Raw genomic sequence first — 17030 nt, forward strand, 5'->3', positions numbered from 1 at the left:
CGACCTCTGGTGGCCCAAAGTATTAAGACAAGCTTGAATCCACAACCGCTTCATTGAGACTCTTTGGAGAGGAGAAAGCTTTAATTCAATGACCATGTTAAAACCTGCTTGTCCATAGAACATGAATTTGTTGGAATGGAAAACAAAGTTACATTTAATAAGTATTGTTGAGTAAATCGCTCCTTCTCAGAACATGTCATGGTCTGGCCTTACTTTGTTTAGCAGCTATAATATTTCACATATACACACACATATATATATATATTAGACATCTTGACATATGTGATATATTATAGTGCAGATATTGATATATTTGTTTGTGTTATTGTTGATGATTAAACTCAGATTCAGTCAACGTTATTTTAAGTGATTTTTTTTTAGATACATTTATTTATGATTTATTTATGATTTTTCAGAATTACCTTGGAGTCATCTTTGACCAGGATTTTATTTACATCTCATAATAAACAGGTTTCTGTGTTTTCCTTGCTTCATCGGGGTAATGACGGGTTGGGAAGTCATTTATCAGTCGTTGAACTTCAAACTGAAACTGGGATCAGTTACCATGGAGACCGAGAACTGGACCAGCAAAGTGATGCACAATAACACCAAACCAGAACCGGTGAACTGTTCAGAGGAACAGTTCTTCTTCAGGAACACAAACTGGTTCAGGTTGTGACTCAGTGAACTGGTATGAACTGGTGGCCTGGTTCTGGTTCTGTGTGAGCAGCTGATCCAGTTTGTGTTTCTGCGATTCTCTCCGGCTCTTCAGGTTTGTCCCGGTTTCAGACACAAATCAAACACCCCTTCTTCAATGTGTCTGTTTTTACTTATCATTATAAAATCATAAAGTTCCACAAACATTATTAAATATGGCTGATCAGATCAATCTGAGCGGATCCAAGCATTCTGTGGGAGAACCCCGGTTCTGTCTGAGTGGATCAGGACATATTCCTAATGTCTGACTAAACAAGTGTTTCGGGTCCAGAAGGCGACAGAACCTCGGCGTTCCTGGACCGCCTCTGGTGCAGACGACAGTTTGGGATTAATGAGTCGGAACGTCGAAGCGTTCCCGGCTTCAGGAAACCGTCAGGAGCGACCGGAGGGAAGATACTCCAGCTCATCGCTCTCCTCCGGTCCTCGGAGATCTGCAGCGCTCCTCCCTCCGTCTGAGGAAACACAAACACGAGACGGATCAGAGACAGACCGGACCTGATCCCTCCTGACCCGAATCTCCCGGGCTTTTAAACAGACTCCAAACTCTGAACAAGAACCAGAAAACAAGTAACGTTGGGAAGCCAGCGGGTCAGAACCGTCCCTCAGCCAAACGTCTGAGAGGTTCAGCTGATGAGCAACATGGATGCTGATCCAAAGAGATTAAAGTGGTTCTGGTTCTGTTCCTGAACCGCTGGCCTCTCACAGTGATGTCTGGTATTAGGACAGATCGGTTCTGATGTATATCTGCTGTTAGACGAGTTTTTAGAGGAGGGTCAGGAGTTCCTGGACAGCAGTTTGGGTCCCTAAGCCCCATGGCGTTACGTACAGAGGTCGTCCAAGGACAGCAGTTCTGGGGTTCTGATCCGACCCGCTTCGTACCGACTCTTCTTCTCCAACAGTCGCTGTTTGCTGGGATTCACAAGAACTGAACAAATACAGTCTTATGAACAGTTCATCGGACACACCTGAACCAAAGTGAGTCTTTGCCGCCTACCTGAGAGTCCAGCTGTGGTGGACTGCAACGACCGCGCCGGGGAAAACCCAGCCGCCGCCGGTCCAGCGCCGCTGCTGGGAGAGGATGGGAAGTTGTACAGGTCCTCGGTGGGAACAGAGGGCTGGGTCAGCTGGGACTCTGCAGACCCGGCTGGGTTCTGGCTCTGGGTCCTGCAGCTGGTTCCGTTGGACCGGAACTGAAAGTCGTACTGAGAGAACCCCCGGCTCTCGTCAGTTTCACATGGGCCAGCGAGCGAGGGGCAAGGGGAAGACGGGGGGGAGACAGAACCGAGACAGGAGGACTGCAGCGGGTGAGGCGGGGCGAGGGCCCCAAACAACGAGGAAGAAGAGGAGGAGGAAGAGTCGTACTGGGAGGAAGGGCAGGTCTGTTCTGATGGTCCCAGTCTGGACAGCTGCTGAGAGATGGCTTTAACACAGGAGTCCAGGGAGCGGGGGGGTTTGGGGAAGGAATGGTAGGGCTGCTGGGGGAGCCGGGGCGCCGAGGAAGAGGAGGAGTTCTTCCTCACAACGCAGCAGAGGTCCTTCAGGTGGCAGAAGACCTGAGGAGGAAAGAACGACGTGAAAATCTGAACCTGAACCTGGTAGAGTCTAGACCTGATAGACTAGACCTGAGTCCAGACTTGGACCTGGGGGCTGCAGACTCAGAGATCTGCCTACATCTGGAGTGATTAGTTTGTTCTACTTTAGGATGAGAACCTAAACTAGAACTCGTCCTCCATGTTGTTTTTTCAGGTTTCTGACCTCAGTCATTGCAGGTCTCTTCTTCCTCTGCCTGTTCAGACACTTTCTGGCCAACGTTGCCACCTGCAGGTACCCTTCAGGCTCAGCGGCGCCCCCTGGCAGCAGAACAGCTGGGTGAACACAGAGCTAGAACTGTCAGAAGCAACACCAGAACCTGAGCTCTGACACCAACCTGCAGTCAGCCGTTGATCCAGGTGTCTCCTCCAGGCGTCTGGGGCTGAACCTTTTTTACCGTCATCAACTTCCTCCACAAGGTCCCTCTGCAACCCGAACCAGAACCATATGATATCAAAACCAAGACCCAGACACATCAGCCTTTACAGAAAAATTTCACGTTACAGCAGACACCCATGGAGGGGAGTTCTGGGTCGGTGTAGGGCGATGGTACGGGCCTTCACTCCGGCCTCCTGCTGGTTCGGCAGGCACTGGATGTGAGGGGCCTACCAGGGGCCTCTGGCAGTGTAATGGGTTACACCAAGTGGAACGGAGGGTTCTGGGAAACCCCACGCTGAGGCAACCTCACTGGGTGGGGTGGTCTTAGTTCTGATGAGGTTCTGGTTAGGTCCGTCCTGCCGGTGCCGCCCGGAGCCTGTCCAGGCGCTTGGCCCCAGTGGGGGGCCTCCTCCACCAGGCGCTCTGCATACCTGGATGCTGATCCTTTTGTAGAGCAAATCTGACCTGGTGAATATCAGCAACCAGCTTCTCTCTACGCCTCAAATGGCGAAACGTGTGAAAAACCCGTCAGAGCAGCAACCAGAAAACCTGCAGGGAAAAGTTCTGATGGGACGAGACAAGCCGACCTGAACCCAACAGGACTTTAGACTCGGCTGGGACGATTGGGACCATTTCACAGGTCAACAGGTCAACTTGTCAACAGGTCAACAGGTGAATGCTCTCACCAGGAATCGGTCTCCTGTCCTCTCGTCCTGCTCCAGAGCTCGGCGGCCCGTCAGAACCTCAAGCAGCACCTGAAACACACAGGACACTTTCAGGCCCGGTTGAGACGTCTGTGGTAAGACAGAATGCGACAGACTGCATTTCCCATCAGCCCCTGGGAGTCTCACCACTCCGTAGCTGTAGACGTCCACCGCCGTGCACAGCTCTCCTCTCCTCACGTACTCGTCGGGCAGATAGGCCAGCGTTCCTCTCACCGTCGTGGTTTTGCCGACGGAAGCTGTCTGCGTCGAGCAGCCGGCCGAGTTCTGCGGTACGTACCGAGCCAGACCGAAGTCCGAAAGCTTTGGTACCAGATGCTGGTCCAACAGGATGTTAGAACTGCAGACACAGAGAGGGAAATCAGAGCTTCATTCTGGTTTCAGAGCTCATCCCAGCACTGAAGCAGCTCTGGTGATGTTCCCCTGGCCTCAAGATAATATACTGGTTCTGGTTCTGAACCAGTCCATTCCAGTCCCTCCTGCAGGTGGCATCGTTTCTCCCCTGCTGCCTCAGCGTCACTTCATGTCCAGTTATCATCAGCATCGTGGCGAGGAGCAGGAATCGCATCCATAGCCGTCTGTATGTTTAGCAACAGTAAGACTGTCTGTGTTAGTCTCTTTTACCAGAAGGACCACTCAAAGTAACCAGAAACCTTTGACTAGGCCATCAGTTGTATAAAACCAGCAGATACAGAGCGGCAGGACGGTTCTGTTGTCAGATCCAAACATGTTAATAAGCTGCTCTACATGTCGATGGTGACAAACCGATCAGCAGGAACAGATTTCCTGACCTCTTAACGTCTCCATGGATCAGCGGCTCCTGACGCGACGGCGGGCGGTGCAGGAACTGAAGAGCTGCTGCCGCTCCTTCAATGATGCTGACCCGGTCGGGCCATGAGAGACCCAGCGCCTGGAAGATACAAGCATACGACTGGACCAGATGGAAACACACCGGGAGTAGAACAAACATTGCTACCACAGGAACACACAGAGCATCCTGACAGCTCACTACTACTCTCACAGTCACCCAATCAAAACACGCCGTTTTTGTCCACATCACCATAAAAGCACAGTCGCCCTGCATCCACACCGAGGGCAACATGGAGGCAGCGTGAAGGCGAGTTACGTTCTGCAGCTGGTCCTCCAGGGAGCGGTTCTGCATGTAGCTGTAGATCAGACACATCAGTCCTCCCTCTCCTTCACTGAAGCCCAGCAGGTCCACGATGTTGGGATGTCTGAACCTGACAGCAACACGAGTGTTCATGTCTGAGATGTACGCTCCGTTTCACTCTGAAGGTGGACAGAAGAACTCACTTGGACAGGTTCTCCACTTCAGTCTGGAAGCTTTTCCTGAGGAGAGTCCAGTCCATCTGGCCGTCCTGTCAGCAGCAGCAGCTTCAGGTTAGTCAATGCAGAAACTAAACTCCTCTAAAAATCTAATTTATATACATAGTTTATTCATTTCATTCATATTCACAATTCAAAAACCATGACATATATTGAGACAACTGATTGAAAAGGTGGTTAGCAAAAGTAGAAACTTACTTGATCCTGCAGCCTTTCTTTAATATGATTAACTTTACACATTATTATTGAAAAATAAGTAAAGTAAGCAGAGATGACTGTTCTCGGACAGAAAAAAACACTACTGGCATAAATATATATACAGATAGATTTCTTTTATTCCTCCTATAAATGATGGAGATACATAAATATTATTCATAATGTATAAAGATCTTGTTTATGTCATTTAATTAGCTCTACATCATTAAGAAAATAAAAAAGTATGGTGTTTTATTAGAGAATTTATCTTTTATGTTGCCAATAATGCCGGAATTAACAGTAAATAATAAAGACTAATTTAGTAATGTAATTATATTAGTTGTGTTACCACCCCACACCACTAGAGGCAGCAGTAGACCCAAAGAGATGTGACTATTTGCTGCAGCCAGGTCCTTCTCGACAGGTCTCACCTTCAGCTAGCTGTTTTATTTTTTGTTTAGTTTTTTCTTTTTTTCATTGAATATACAAGAATAACAATGAAAATCTCAAACAACAACTCAATAACAAACACTACAAAAAACTAAATATCACAACTCCTGCTGTTTACAAATCACAATTATTTCAGAGGCTCAAATAAGGCACTAAAATTAGTGAAAAATAAATAATAATAATAAAATAAAATAAGTTAAATTAACCTACGCCGGAACGCCCATGTGCCGGTTTTCCGTTGTATTTTCTCACCAACGGAGAGACATGTTGTCAGAACTGGATGTATTTCTTCAGCAGAACTTCAACAGAACTCACGGGATGATTATGGCCGGAAGAATGCCGACACGAATTGGATCTGAGAATACCGGAAACTTTTAGTCGTCCGCTGCTGCAGTCAGAGGAGGGGGAGGAGCGAACCGGAAGGAGCGCATGGGGGAGGAGCGGGGGGCGGGGTCACCATATTGTTATGGGGGGCGGGGTCACCATATTGTTATGGGGGGCGGGGTCACCATATTGTTGGGGGGGAGGTGGACGGACAGACAGCGTATTGCAAGAAGGAGGTCTGACTGTACGCTAAACCCCCCCTGCCTCCCCAGATAAGCTGTTTTATTTCTATAATTATTAGTAATGTCACTATCAGTAATAATGTGTCTACCTGAGGATTCCTCGGCTCATTATCTTTCATTAGAGCCTCGTTGATGACTGTATGTTGAAGCACTGAGGAGTTACAGTCATCTGAAGTTTGTACATCTGTACATCCTCTAAAATAAACATGTAATGTAAAGTAATTTCCCCGCTGGGATGAATAAAGTACTTCTATTCTATTCTATTCTATTCTATTCTATGTCCAAAATGACATTTCTTTTTGTGATATCTTGATCAGTCTTGAGATCCACAAGCAGAATACTTTATTCTACAGATTTATTGTATTTTCCAGTCCATACATTCAACACTCAATGTACATTTACAAGAAATAAAAATGAAAAATCTGGGTGAAGCAACATTTTTTAATTTCTTTTGTGTTGCAAACATAATAGCTACAAACTACTTACAGTTAAAGTATTTTTGACTGAAAAATAGAAAATTCAGCTTGTCATCTTCATAAAGAGACCAAGCTTTTTCATGTACTTCATATTGTTCAAGAACAGCAGCTGATTTAATTTAGGTTTACCTTTTCAGGCGTTTTTGGTGATTTAGGGGTTGAGAGTTAAGGGGTTAAACATGTTAGGGGGCTACAAACTGAAAATCTTCTATTAACTCATACAATTTTATTGCATTAAATTCTGCATCTTTCTCAGACATCTGTTAAAAAAGGAAAGTTCATTTTTGAGAGCAGAGATTGAGAGGATGCATTTTGCATAGCGACATTTATGGATATATTTGGTTACAATAATTTGAACATTGACTAAAAATTGCTAATTGTTTTTTCTTTGATAGATAAACCGAACTGATTGTTTTGTAAAGAAATAAAATCTACATTTATTGTTTTAGTAGCCAGAAAGTTATGAAGTTGATCCCATAAGTTTAATACTTCTTTACATTTGTAAAACAAATGTTTAGTTGTTTCCAACTAAGCTGTACAAAAAACACAATTCTCAAAATTAAATTAAATTAAATCTCTTTCTTAAGAACTCATTTGAAAGATATACTGTATGTTTATTATTTTAAAATGTAATTTAGGAGGAATTGGGAATTTAAAAAAATTTGTCCTAATTTTCACTATCATAGATTTGTTAATATTTTGTAAGAGAGCTGTGTTTATGTTATTTATTGAATACTGATTCAAAACCTTTTATTATCTCTAATGTCCACATGCTCAGTTTGAATCTCATGGAGTCTTGGAATAGAGAAATTAGGTAAATAGTTTTTAACTGACAGAATGAGGACATCAGGGAAACCATGAAAAACTATCGGAGTTTTCCTAACGATGAACCAGCAGACATGGCGCTCGCTAAGCCGAACTGGAGCGACGGGAGCTGGCTGCTAACGCAGAAACCTTTGAAAATGTCGGAGCAACATTGGTGACGTATTGATGAACCGAGCAGATATTTGATACTTAAACCGCTACATTCTCACCTAAAAACGCTGTAAAAAATCATGTTGTGTCACTTAAAGAGTAATACAAAAAATTATTTGCCGCTCTTCACCGCCATTGCCACTTTGCCTGAACACCCGGTTTGGATCCGGAATGATTTATGGATATGGTGGGCCGTGAAGGACACACCGGACCCATCCTTCTGACAGGCCTTTTCGCTGCGCTATGACCTAACCGGCCTATAAATCCGGCCTTCGGAGGACGTCACCCTGAATTCAGACAAGTCTATTGTGTCTGGAAGCACGTGACTCTGTGCTGCGCTGTGATTGGCTGACCTGTCGGAGTCTCTTGACGGCGCAGTCCATGTTGCTGAGCGTCGCTCGGTAAACAACGCCGAAGCCGCCCTCGCCGACCTGAAGGCTGGGGGAGAAGCCTCGCGTCCCTGCATGCACCTCTTCATATGTCCAGCAGATGATGGTGGTGATGGCGCCGCATGGCGATGGAGATGGAGGCATGACATCATCAGTAGCGGCGGGGAGCCTGGGGGGCGGCCGGTGGTTCTCAGAGAACAGGTTGATAGGGGGTGGGGCTGGGCCAGGCAGCGGCTTCCTGTCTGGACACTCAGCTGAAGGGTAGAGAAGTTACATCATCAGCTCATCCGACCAATCAGAGCACTGCAGTGATGTCAGACCTGCGGGTCTTACCTGTGGACTGAGCTGCCGACGGTTCGTATGGAGGAGGAGGAAGAGCGGGAGGAAGGGGAGGAGGACGACTCAGGTTCCGCATCCCTGCAGGGAATCGGAGTTGAACGTCTATCTGCTCTACAGGTCAGAGGTCAAAGGTCAGGGGTCAACTCACAGCTCAGGATGATGTCCCGCGGTCTGAAAAGCTGCAGAGACTCCAGAAGGTCGACCAACTCCCCGACTCGGCCGTTCCTGTTGCCCCAGTTGTTCATGACCCAGTCGGTCCGCTGCTCCCTCCGGTAGGCCAGGCGCACCGCCGTCTGGTCTCTGAGGATCTCCGAGGCTGTGGAGACAGAACCGACCGATCGGATCAGAACCAGGACCAGAATCTGAGCCAAGCAGCAGAGAAACGTTGGTCATCATGTCCTCCAGCCGTTGGAAAAGTTAAACACAACGGAACCAGACCAGTTTAGTTCAATCCTGATCCGAATGGGATGCCAGTGATTCCAGCGTCGGTGTGAAGGCAGAAGATGTCGTGTTTTTAAGAAAACTGCGCTGAGTCGAACTGTATCATCGTTATCAGTTTATTCCCGGATCACCAAACATCCAGCCAGACTTCATTGCCACAATCAGCCTCACCTGGACTACTTAAGCCTGTCGCTCCATGACGTCACCACAGGTGGCCATTTGTAGTCTTAACTATGCATAACATTAACACCACATCTCCCCTCTCTAGAATCAATGGGTAGACTACCATTGATTCAACAGACCTTAGAGGATTATTCTGCCTCTATAGCTGGAAGGTCTGTTTCTACCTAGAGCTAGAAGAAAAAGCTACAATAAATAGAAATATATATTTAAATTTTTAGCATAACATTTACATCAATCATTTTATTTTCCTTAGCTACAAATTCAGTCTATCTGGTTTCACAACCCGTCTCCCAAACCTGGTTCTAGGAGTAGGTGAAAGTTCAGGAAAGCTCTGCTGTGAAGATTCCTCAGAACTCGGTGGAACTTGTTCTGCACCAACATCACCTTCCGGTACTTCTGGCTCTGTCGAAGGCTCCATGGTAACCAAATGACGACGATTTCGCCTAATCAATCCATGGGGTCCTTCCACAATGTATGACCGTGGAGTAGAATGACTGGTAACCACTGCTCCGCTTGTGCCTTGATCTTTAATCCACACGCCTTGTCCTGGAGTAAGTTTACTAAGAACTCTTGCTCTGTGGCGTGAATCATATCTCTCTGCATCCTTTATCCTTCTCTCCTTTTCTTTTTGAGCAATGAACTTACTTTCTGGAAGAACATGGCCTCAACAAAGATGGAAGTATTGGCACAGTCGTGCGAAGCCTTCTTCCCATAAGGAGCTCCGCCGGACTGTACCCACTCCAAAGTGGGGTTGCTCGGTAGGCGAGTAAGGCTAGATAGGGATCAGCTGCTTTCTTCAACAAGTTCTTTATGGTTTTAACTGCACGTTCAGCTTCCCCGTTACTTTGTGGATATCTTGGGCTACTTGTAATATGGCTAAACCCATATAACTTAGCAAATGTAGCAAAAGCAGCACAGGAAAACTGAGGACCATTATCTGTGATCATTACTTCTGGAATGCCGTGACGTGCAAACACAGATTTCAGGTGAGGAATCACATCTGCTGATCTTGTGGGACTCAGTTGAGCAATTTCCACAAATCTTGATGCATAATCCACAACCAGAATATAATTTTTCCCTTGCAAAGTAAACAGATCGGCCCCAAGTTTTTGCCATGGTCTGTCCGGATACTGTGATGGCATCAATGGCTCTGTGGGATTCTCTTTCTCTCTATTGCAGGTGTGGCATTTTAGAACCAGTTCTTTTAGCTGCTGGCCCAGTCCAGGCCACCACACTGACTGCTGTGCACGTTCTCTGCATTTCACCACTCCCTGATGTCCCTCATGTAATTTCATGAGCACATCATTTCTCATAGTTGAAGGAATAACAAGTCTTTCTCCTCTTAACAAAAGACCATCATTCACCGTAAGAAACGCCTTTTCAGCCCAATACAGTCTGAGTGCTGGTTCACTGTTGTAGTGTGTAGGCCATCCTTCCTCACACAGCTGCATCACACGGGCACATATACTATCCCTCGTCAGCTCCTGTCTCAGCTCCGCAAGGTAGCCAGTGCTTGCAGGCAGGTTTTGGATCACATTATCCACATAAATATTTGAATCGTCGACCAACTTTGCTTCAGTTGTTGATAAATTTTCTATCATAGGAGCACGTGACAGCGTATCAGCTGTCCACAGATGTTTCCCTGGCACATATGAGATGGAATAAGAATATCTCATGAGACGCATTCTAAAACGCTGAATACGTGGTGGAAGATCATCTAACATCTGGGAACCCAAAAGACTCAGAAGTGGTTTATGATCTGTCTCCATTTGGAAATGTTTGCCAACGAGATAATTACTGAATCTTTCACAAGCCCAAGTAAGACTTAAAGCTTCTTTTTCCACTTGTGCATATCTCTGCTCAGTCTGTGTTAGAGATCGTGACACGTATGCAACAGGTCTCCACTCCTGACCCCACTTTTGGAGCAGCACACTCCCCAGACCATAAGCTGATGCATCTGCTGAAACCTTACATTCTCGGTTAGTATCGTACATGGCTAATACTGGCGGGGATGAAAGCAAATCTTTCAGTTCTTGAAATGCTCTAGCTTGATCAACTCCCCATATCCAACAGTTTTTCTTTGACAAGAGATCCCTCAAAGGCTTGTCTCGCTCTGCCAACTTTGGAATAAACCTCCCCAGCTGGTTAACCATTCCAAGGAAACTTCTTAGTTCACTCACATTTCTTGGTTCTTTCATCTTTCTCACAGCTTCTGTTTTATTTGGATCAGGACTAACTCCATTAACAGAAATAATATGGCCCAAAAATGTTACACTCTGCTTTGAAAGATCACATTTATCAATGTTCAGTGTAATACCGGCTTCTTGAATCTTTCCAAGAACGGTATACAGACGAGCATCATGCTCCTCCTGTGTTCTCCCCCACACCAACACATCATCCATGTGGCAAACTACACCCTCTAATCCCTCCGTAACCTCTGTTACCATTCTGTTCTGGAAATGCTCAGGGGCAGAAGCTATACCGAAGGGTAGCCGTTTAAAATAATAACGACCAAAAGGTGTAATAAAAGTTGTATATTTTGCAGTATCTTCAGTTAAAGGGATCTGCCAGAACCCCATATTAGCATCTAATTTACTGAAAATGTTAGCTCCTGCTAACTTACCGAGTGTTTCATCTACAGAGGGAAGAATATACTTCTCTCTGCACACAGACTCATTCAGCTTGGTGAGGTCAACACATATGCGTACAGCCCCTGTCTTTTTAGGAACAACCACCATTCCTGAGCACCAATCAGTTGGCTCCTCAACTCTGCTAATCACCCCCAAACTTTCCATACGGGACAGTTCTTGCTTGACTTTGTCCATCAAAGGAAGTGGAATCCTTCTGGGCGTCTTTAATGAAAATGGTTGAGCTCCTGGTTTCAGTTTGATGGCATAAGGCTGTTTCACTTCTCCCAAACCACTGCATAGCTTTGGATAGCTAGTTTTTAATGTTACAGCAGTTATCTCATTTAATCTAGCTACAAGCTCCAGCTTCTGAATGGCTGGTCTACCCAAAAGTGCCGTTTGCAGGTGTCTCATAATATACACACTTTCTTGTATCTCTTTTTCTCCCTTTTTCATTAACATCTCAGCAACCCCCACAATATCCAGTGCATTTCTCCCTGGTCCTAACAGCTGCCTGGTAGCTTTTTTCAGGGGGGGGGGACTCTTGTCTCTATAGATGTCTCTGTACATGGCGTATGGCAGGACCGTAACATCAGCACCAGTGTCAATCTTGAATGAGATGTTTCTTTTATTTATTTCAACATCCACCCTCCAAGGCTCATCTCCCTTGGTAATACTGCCTAAAAACAAAGAGTCATCTTCTTCGACAGCATGTACAGTCTTGAGCGTCCTACACACTCTCTTATAATGTCCCTTTTTCCCACATAAATGACAGTTTTCCCCATTCGCCGGACAATCACGTTTGGGATGGGATGGAGAGCAGCCACACTTATAACATTGAGAAATCTCCCTTTTATTATTTGTAGTAGTGTGCAACTTAGGTTGGTATTTAGCCTTGGCATGCTTAACACTGCTTTTGTACACCCTGTCGACAGATTTTCCATTTTCTGTCTCCGATCTGATGCCACTACGCAGACAGGATTGCTGCCGTTTCACCTCTTCACTTTGTCTCGCCGAATTAATGGCCTTTTCCAGTGTCAAATCTGGGTCGAGCTGCATACGCTCAGATAATCTTTTATCCTGCAATCCCACCACCAGTCTATCACGAATCAGTTCATCATGTAGCGCTCCATAACTACAATGTTCTGCTAGCGCATACAGTGAAGTAACAAAGGCATCTACGGTTTCATGCTCCTCTTGTTTGCGCATGTTAAACCTGGCTCGCTCATAAATGACATTTTTCTTAACAACGAAGAAAGCTTGAAATCCATCACGAACTCCTTGATACGTGTTTCTTTGGTCAGTTGGTAATGCTAATCCCCGCAGAACATCATCTGCCTCGTCTCCCATGCAATAAATGAGCGTGTTAACTTGATTCTCCTGAGAACTAGAATTCAAGTTACTTGCCAAACGAAACCGTTCGAATCGCCGTATCCACTTGGCCCACTCCTGCGGCTTCGTGAAGTCGAAAGATTCCGGCGGCTGGATGCTGAACGTTGCACATGGACCAGCAGAAGCGACCCCCTGGACGTTGTCATCAGCCATGTCTCCGGTAGAATTGCAGCCTCCGATGATTTACACTACAGCACTCCTGACACCATGTCGTGTTTTTAAGAAAACTGCGCTGAGTCGAACTGTATCATCGTTATCAGTTTATTCCCGGATCACCAAACATCCAGCCAGACTTCATTTCCACAATCAGCCTCACCTGGACTACTTAAGCCTGTCGCTCCATGACGTCACCACAGGTGGCCATTTGTAGTCTTAACTATGCATAACATTAACACCACAGAAGAGACAGCGGCGTCTTGCTTGGTTCAGCAAAGGGTCAGGTCAGGTCAGGAACGGTCGTTCCAGACGTGAACAAATGTTTGTTATAACGTCAACATCAGGTGAACGCCAGGCGGACAGTTCTGCTGTTCCAGTGACTAAATGGTTTTCCTCCTGTGGGGAATCTTTCTCTGTAATGACCTTCTTCGTTTTTCTCTTTCCTGCAGAGTTCCCCAAGGCTCCATGCTTGGTCCCTTCCTTCTTTTGCTCTACTTGCTGCTACTTCCATCCTAATTCTGTCCATCCACCAGGTGAACAGCAGGAATCTGAAGGAGACTTGTTGAAATTCCATTTAAAGAACATCTATGTGCCTCGAATACCAGAACCGACTGCGGCGAAACAGAAGGCCGGACGGCCGCGTCTCCTCAGGTTCACGTTGAGATGAGTTCAAGAGCAGGTTGTTGGTAGGACACTTTCAGTTCCCCGTGGTTCCTCTTCAGGTTCTCATGTCACGGCTTCAGCAGATGGTTCCTCTTTACAACTTTAGCTCACTGCCAGTTTCAAGTCTCAAAAGTAACCAGCATACACTAAGAACAACCAGAACCAACATGGTGGTGTATGAAGAGCCTTTTCCTGTCTGACTCCTTCCTCAGTTCAAAAATTTCCTCAAAATTCTAAACTTTCTTTACTTCCCTCAGCATGTAGGGAGAGTCTTAAGTGGCTGAGGGAAAAAAAAATACCAGGATGGTTAAAAAAAAATCATACTTAATCATAATAAAAAACATATTTATATCAAATTCGTTGATAAATATGACAATGAAATGTAACAAACAAATCTCCTCTGGGGTGAAATAACCTCCAGAATTATTTTACTGTTGTAGACAGAAAGAAACAGCAAAGCATCGTTTACCATGCAGCCGTTTGCTGTTGGAGCAACAATAACTTGCTGTGAACAAATGGAGAACAAGAAACATGACAAATAGAAAAGAATCAAAGACGACAGCCTGAAGAAATTATTTACTATAAACAGAGGAGTTAAAATAATATTTGGTGTTCTGATGAAAAACAAAGCCTGTCCTGATGATCTGGGTCAGATTCCTCAACAATCTCTGCCATGTTTTATGATTTTATTAGTTTGAATCAAACAAATAAAATGAAAATATCACAAAAATCCGTCTGATTCTAACAGCAGGATGAGTCCAGCTTCGGATTAAACTTCCTGTTTCATCCACTGATTTAATCCAAGGGCTGAACCATAACCTTACCCCACACATTATCATCATTACTAACATTAATATCATCATTACTAACATTAATATCATCATTACTAACATTACTAACATTAGTAACATCATTACTAACATAAATATCGTCATTACTAACATTAATAACATCCTTACTAACATTAATATCATCATTACTAACATTACTAACATTAATAACATCATTACTAACATTACTAACATTAAGAACATCATTACTAACATTAATATCGTCATTACTAACATTAATAACATCATTACTAACATTAATATCGTCATTACTAACATTAATAACGTCATTACTAACATTAATATCATCATTACTAACATTAATATCATCATTACTAACATTAATAACATCATTACTAACATTAATAACATCCTTACTAACATTAATATCATCATTACTAACATTAATAACATCATTACTAACATTACTAACATTAAGAACATCATTACTAACATTAATATCGTCATTACTAACATTAATAACATCATTACTAACATTAATATCGTCATTACTAACATTAATAACGTCATTACTAACATTAATATCATCATTACTAACATTAATATCATCATTACTAACATTAATATCATCATTACTAACATTACTAACATTAATAACATCATTACTAACATTAATAACATCATTACTAACATTAATATCGTCATTACTAACATTAATAACATCATTACTAACATTAATAACATCATTACTAACATTAATATCATCATTAAGACCAAGTTCTTTAGGTTCCCCCTACTCAGCCTTGACATGACTATCCTCAGTTTTAGTTCCAGAACCGGTTCTGACCCAGCTTGAGGACAGCTGAGCATCAGAACCGTCAACAGAACCAGAACTGCCGGGTCACTCTGAGAAGGTTCTGCGGTTCTGTTGATAAAACCTGAAGCTGGTTCTGAGACTGTTCTCAAACGGATCTTTGGTTCTGTTAGAACCAAAACAAGGAGGAGTGAAATAAACCCGGTGGAGGCCGAAGCCGACTCGGATCTTATTGGTTCTGCTGTAGAGATCCAGAACCCAGGCAGCTCTGTTGGACCATCCCAGTTACACAGTAAAAAACCTTCAGAACCATAAGTTGGATCTCTCTAGGTACCAACCTGTCACTGTTAGTGATGTTTCTACAGAACCTTCTGCTGGGTCAACCTGGTTCTGGTCTTAACGGATTGTGTGTTTATCCTCCTGACTGGCTCTGACCCGGTTTGGTCCTGCTGCTGTTGGGGATCAGAGCTGGATCAGAAAGTTCTGAAACTATGAATCTGATTCAGTTCCATGTTCCTGCTGCTGGAGTTCTGACCAGAACCAGGAGGATAGAGACATAAACCCAGTTCTCCAGTCCCTCCACTGGCTGGTTCTGGTTCTGCTCTGCATCAGAACCAGAACCAAACGAGGAGAAGCAGCATTCAGCTTCTATGCACCACAGATCTGGATCAAACTCCCAGAAAACTGTAAACCAGCTGAAACACTGAGATCCTTTAAATCTGGACTAAAAGCTGCTGTTAGTTTTATTAGAAACATAATCAATAATCAATTTAACTTTATGTAATGTTTGATTGTTGATTCTATGATGCATGACTTTGTGTTTTAGTGTTTTTATGAAATGTGCTATACAGATCACATTTAATTGATTGATTGATTCCACTTCATCAGGACCGGGTTCTACAGTACTGACCCGAACCCGGCACCAGAACCAGATGTTAAGGAAGAACTCTGTCCACTCCAATCATTTAAAGAGGGATGTACTTAGTTTTTACTGGCGCTGCTACCGAACCGACCAGAACCTCCAGACAGAATCACGCCCTGCTAACGGAACCTCACCTGAACGCCAGGACCCAAATGATCACGTGACTCAACCTGTAGCGTCACTACGACCCTTCAGCACGTGACTCTGGCGTAAAACCCGATCACTCCTATGGTTTCGGTGCCGCCTCCAGCTGTTCGGATGGTTCTGGGTGTGTTACTCACCGAACCGGGTCCAGTCCAGGTCCAGCAGTCCATCCATGACCCGGCAGAACTCGCAGTGGACCGAGGAGGGCAGCTGGAACAGGAAGTAAGCCCGCGGGTCTCCCTCTGACATGTTTCTGACCGAACCGAGCCGGACCGGGTCACATCAGAACCAGCCCAATAACTCTCCGGACTGACCAACTTCAGAACTTCTGATCTGCGGCAACTTCCGTTCACAGCGCTCAGAAGCTCCAGGCACCAAGAGCCGCTTCCGGTGTGACCTGTCACAATAAAAGCCTGCTCTGCACCTGCGCAGGTAGAAGTAACATCTACTGGTTCGAACAGGTAGAACGCAGTACCGTAAAACCCACCTGTACAGGTCCAAGCAGCATGTTCCAGTCCCGCCCAGACGTACAGCTGCAAAATGAAACTATCTGACCTATTGCAAAGTTCTGTGAACAATCTGGACCGGATGGTTCTGATCCGGAAGTTGTGAATAATATTAAAGGGACAGTATCATGTAAAATTGACATGTTTGAGCTTTCCATCACGTTTTATTTTTATTCCCTCTTCAAATCACACCTGGAGTATTCCTTTGATGTTTTCATGTTTGAGAAATCCTTTAATCTCCATGGCA

General features: G+C 44.7%; 1 protein-coding gene across 5 annotated transcripts; it reads right to left on the bottom strand.

Moving 5' to 3' along the window:
* Positions 1–49: 49 nt before the first annotated feature.
* irak1 (interleukin-1 receptor-associated kinase 1) lies at positions 50–16904 on the bottom strand. Of its 5 annotated transcripts, XM_032567268.1 has the most exons (14): positions 16415–16882; positions 8293–8460; positions 8139–8222; positions 7770–8059; positions 4722–4786; positions 4534–4648; positions 4199–4317; positions 3537–3747; positions 3372–3440; positions 2645–2732; positions 2473–2567; positions 1712–2270; positions 1544–1642; positions 50–1169 (listed from the first exon to the last, which is right to left on the bottom strand). In XM_032567268.1, exons 1-14 carry the CDS (start codon positions 16524–16526, stop codon positions 1090–1092), a joined length of 2154 nt encoding a protein of 717 aa, XP_032423159.1. In that variant the 5' UTR covers positions 16527–16882; the 3' UTR covers positions 50–1089. The 5 variants fall into 5 exon arrangements, with proteins under 5 accessions (XP_032423159.1, XP_032423140.1, XP_032423131.1 ...); XM_032567249.1 differs by having other exon boundaries at positions 4199–4648; positions 7770–8047; positions 16415–16898; XM_032567240.1 differs by having other exon boundaries at positions 4199–4648; positions 16415–16894.
* Between the last annotated feature and the right edge of the window lie 126 nt (positions 16905–17030).

The sequence above is a fragment of the Xiphophorus hellerii genome, chromosome 1 (genome assembly GCF_003331165.1).
Source record: "Xiphophorus hellerii strain 12219 chromosome 1, Xiphophorus_hellerii-4.1, whole genome shotgun sequence".
Taxonomy (NCBI): domain Eukaryota; kingdom Metazoa; phylum Chordata; class Actinopteri; order Cyprinodontiformes; family Poeciliidae; genus Xiphophorus; species Xiphophorus hellerii.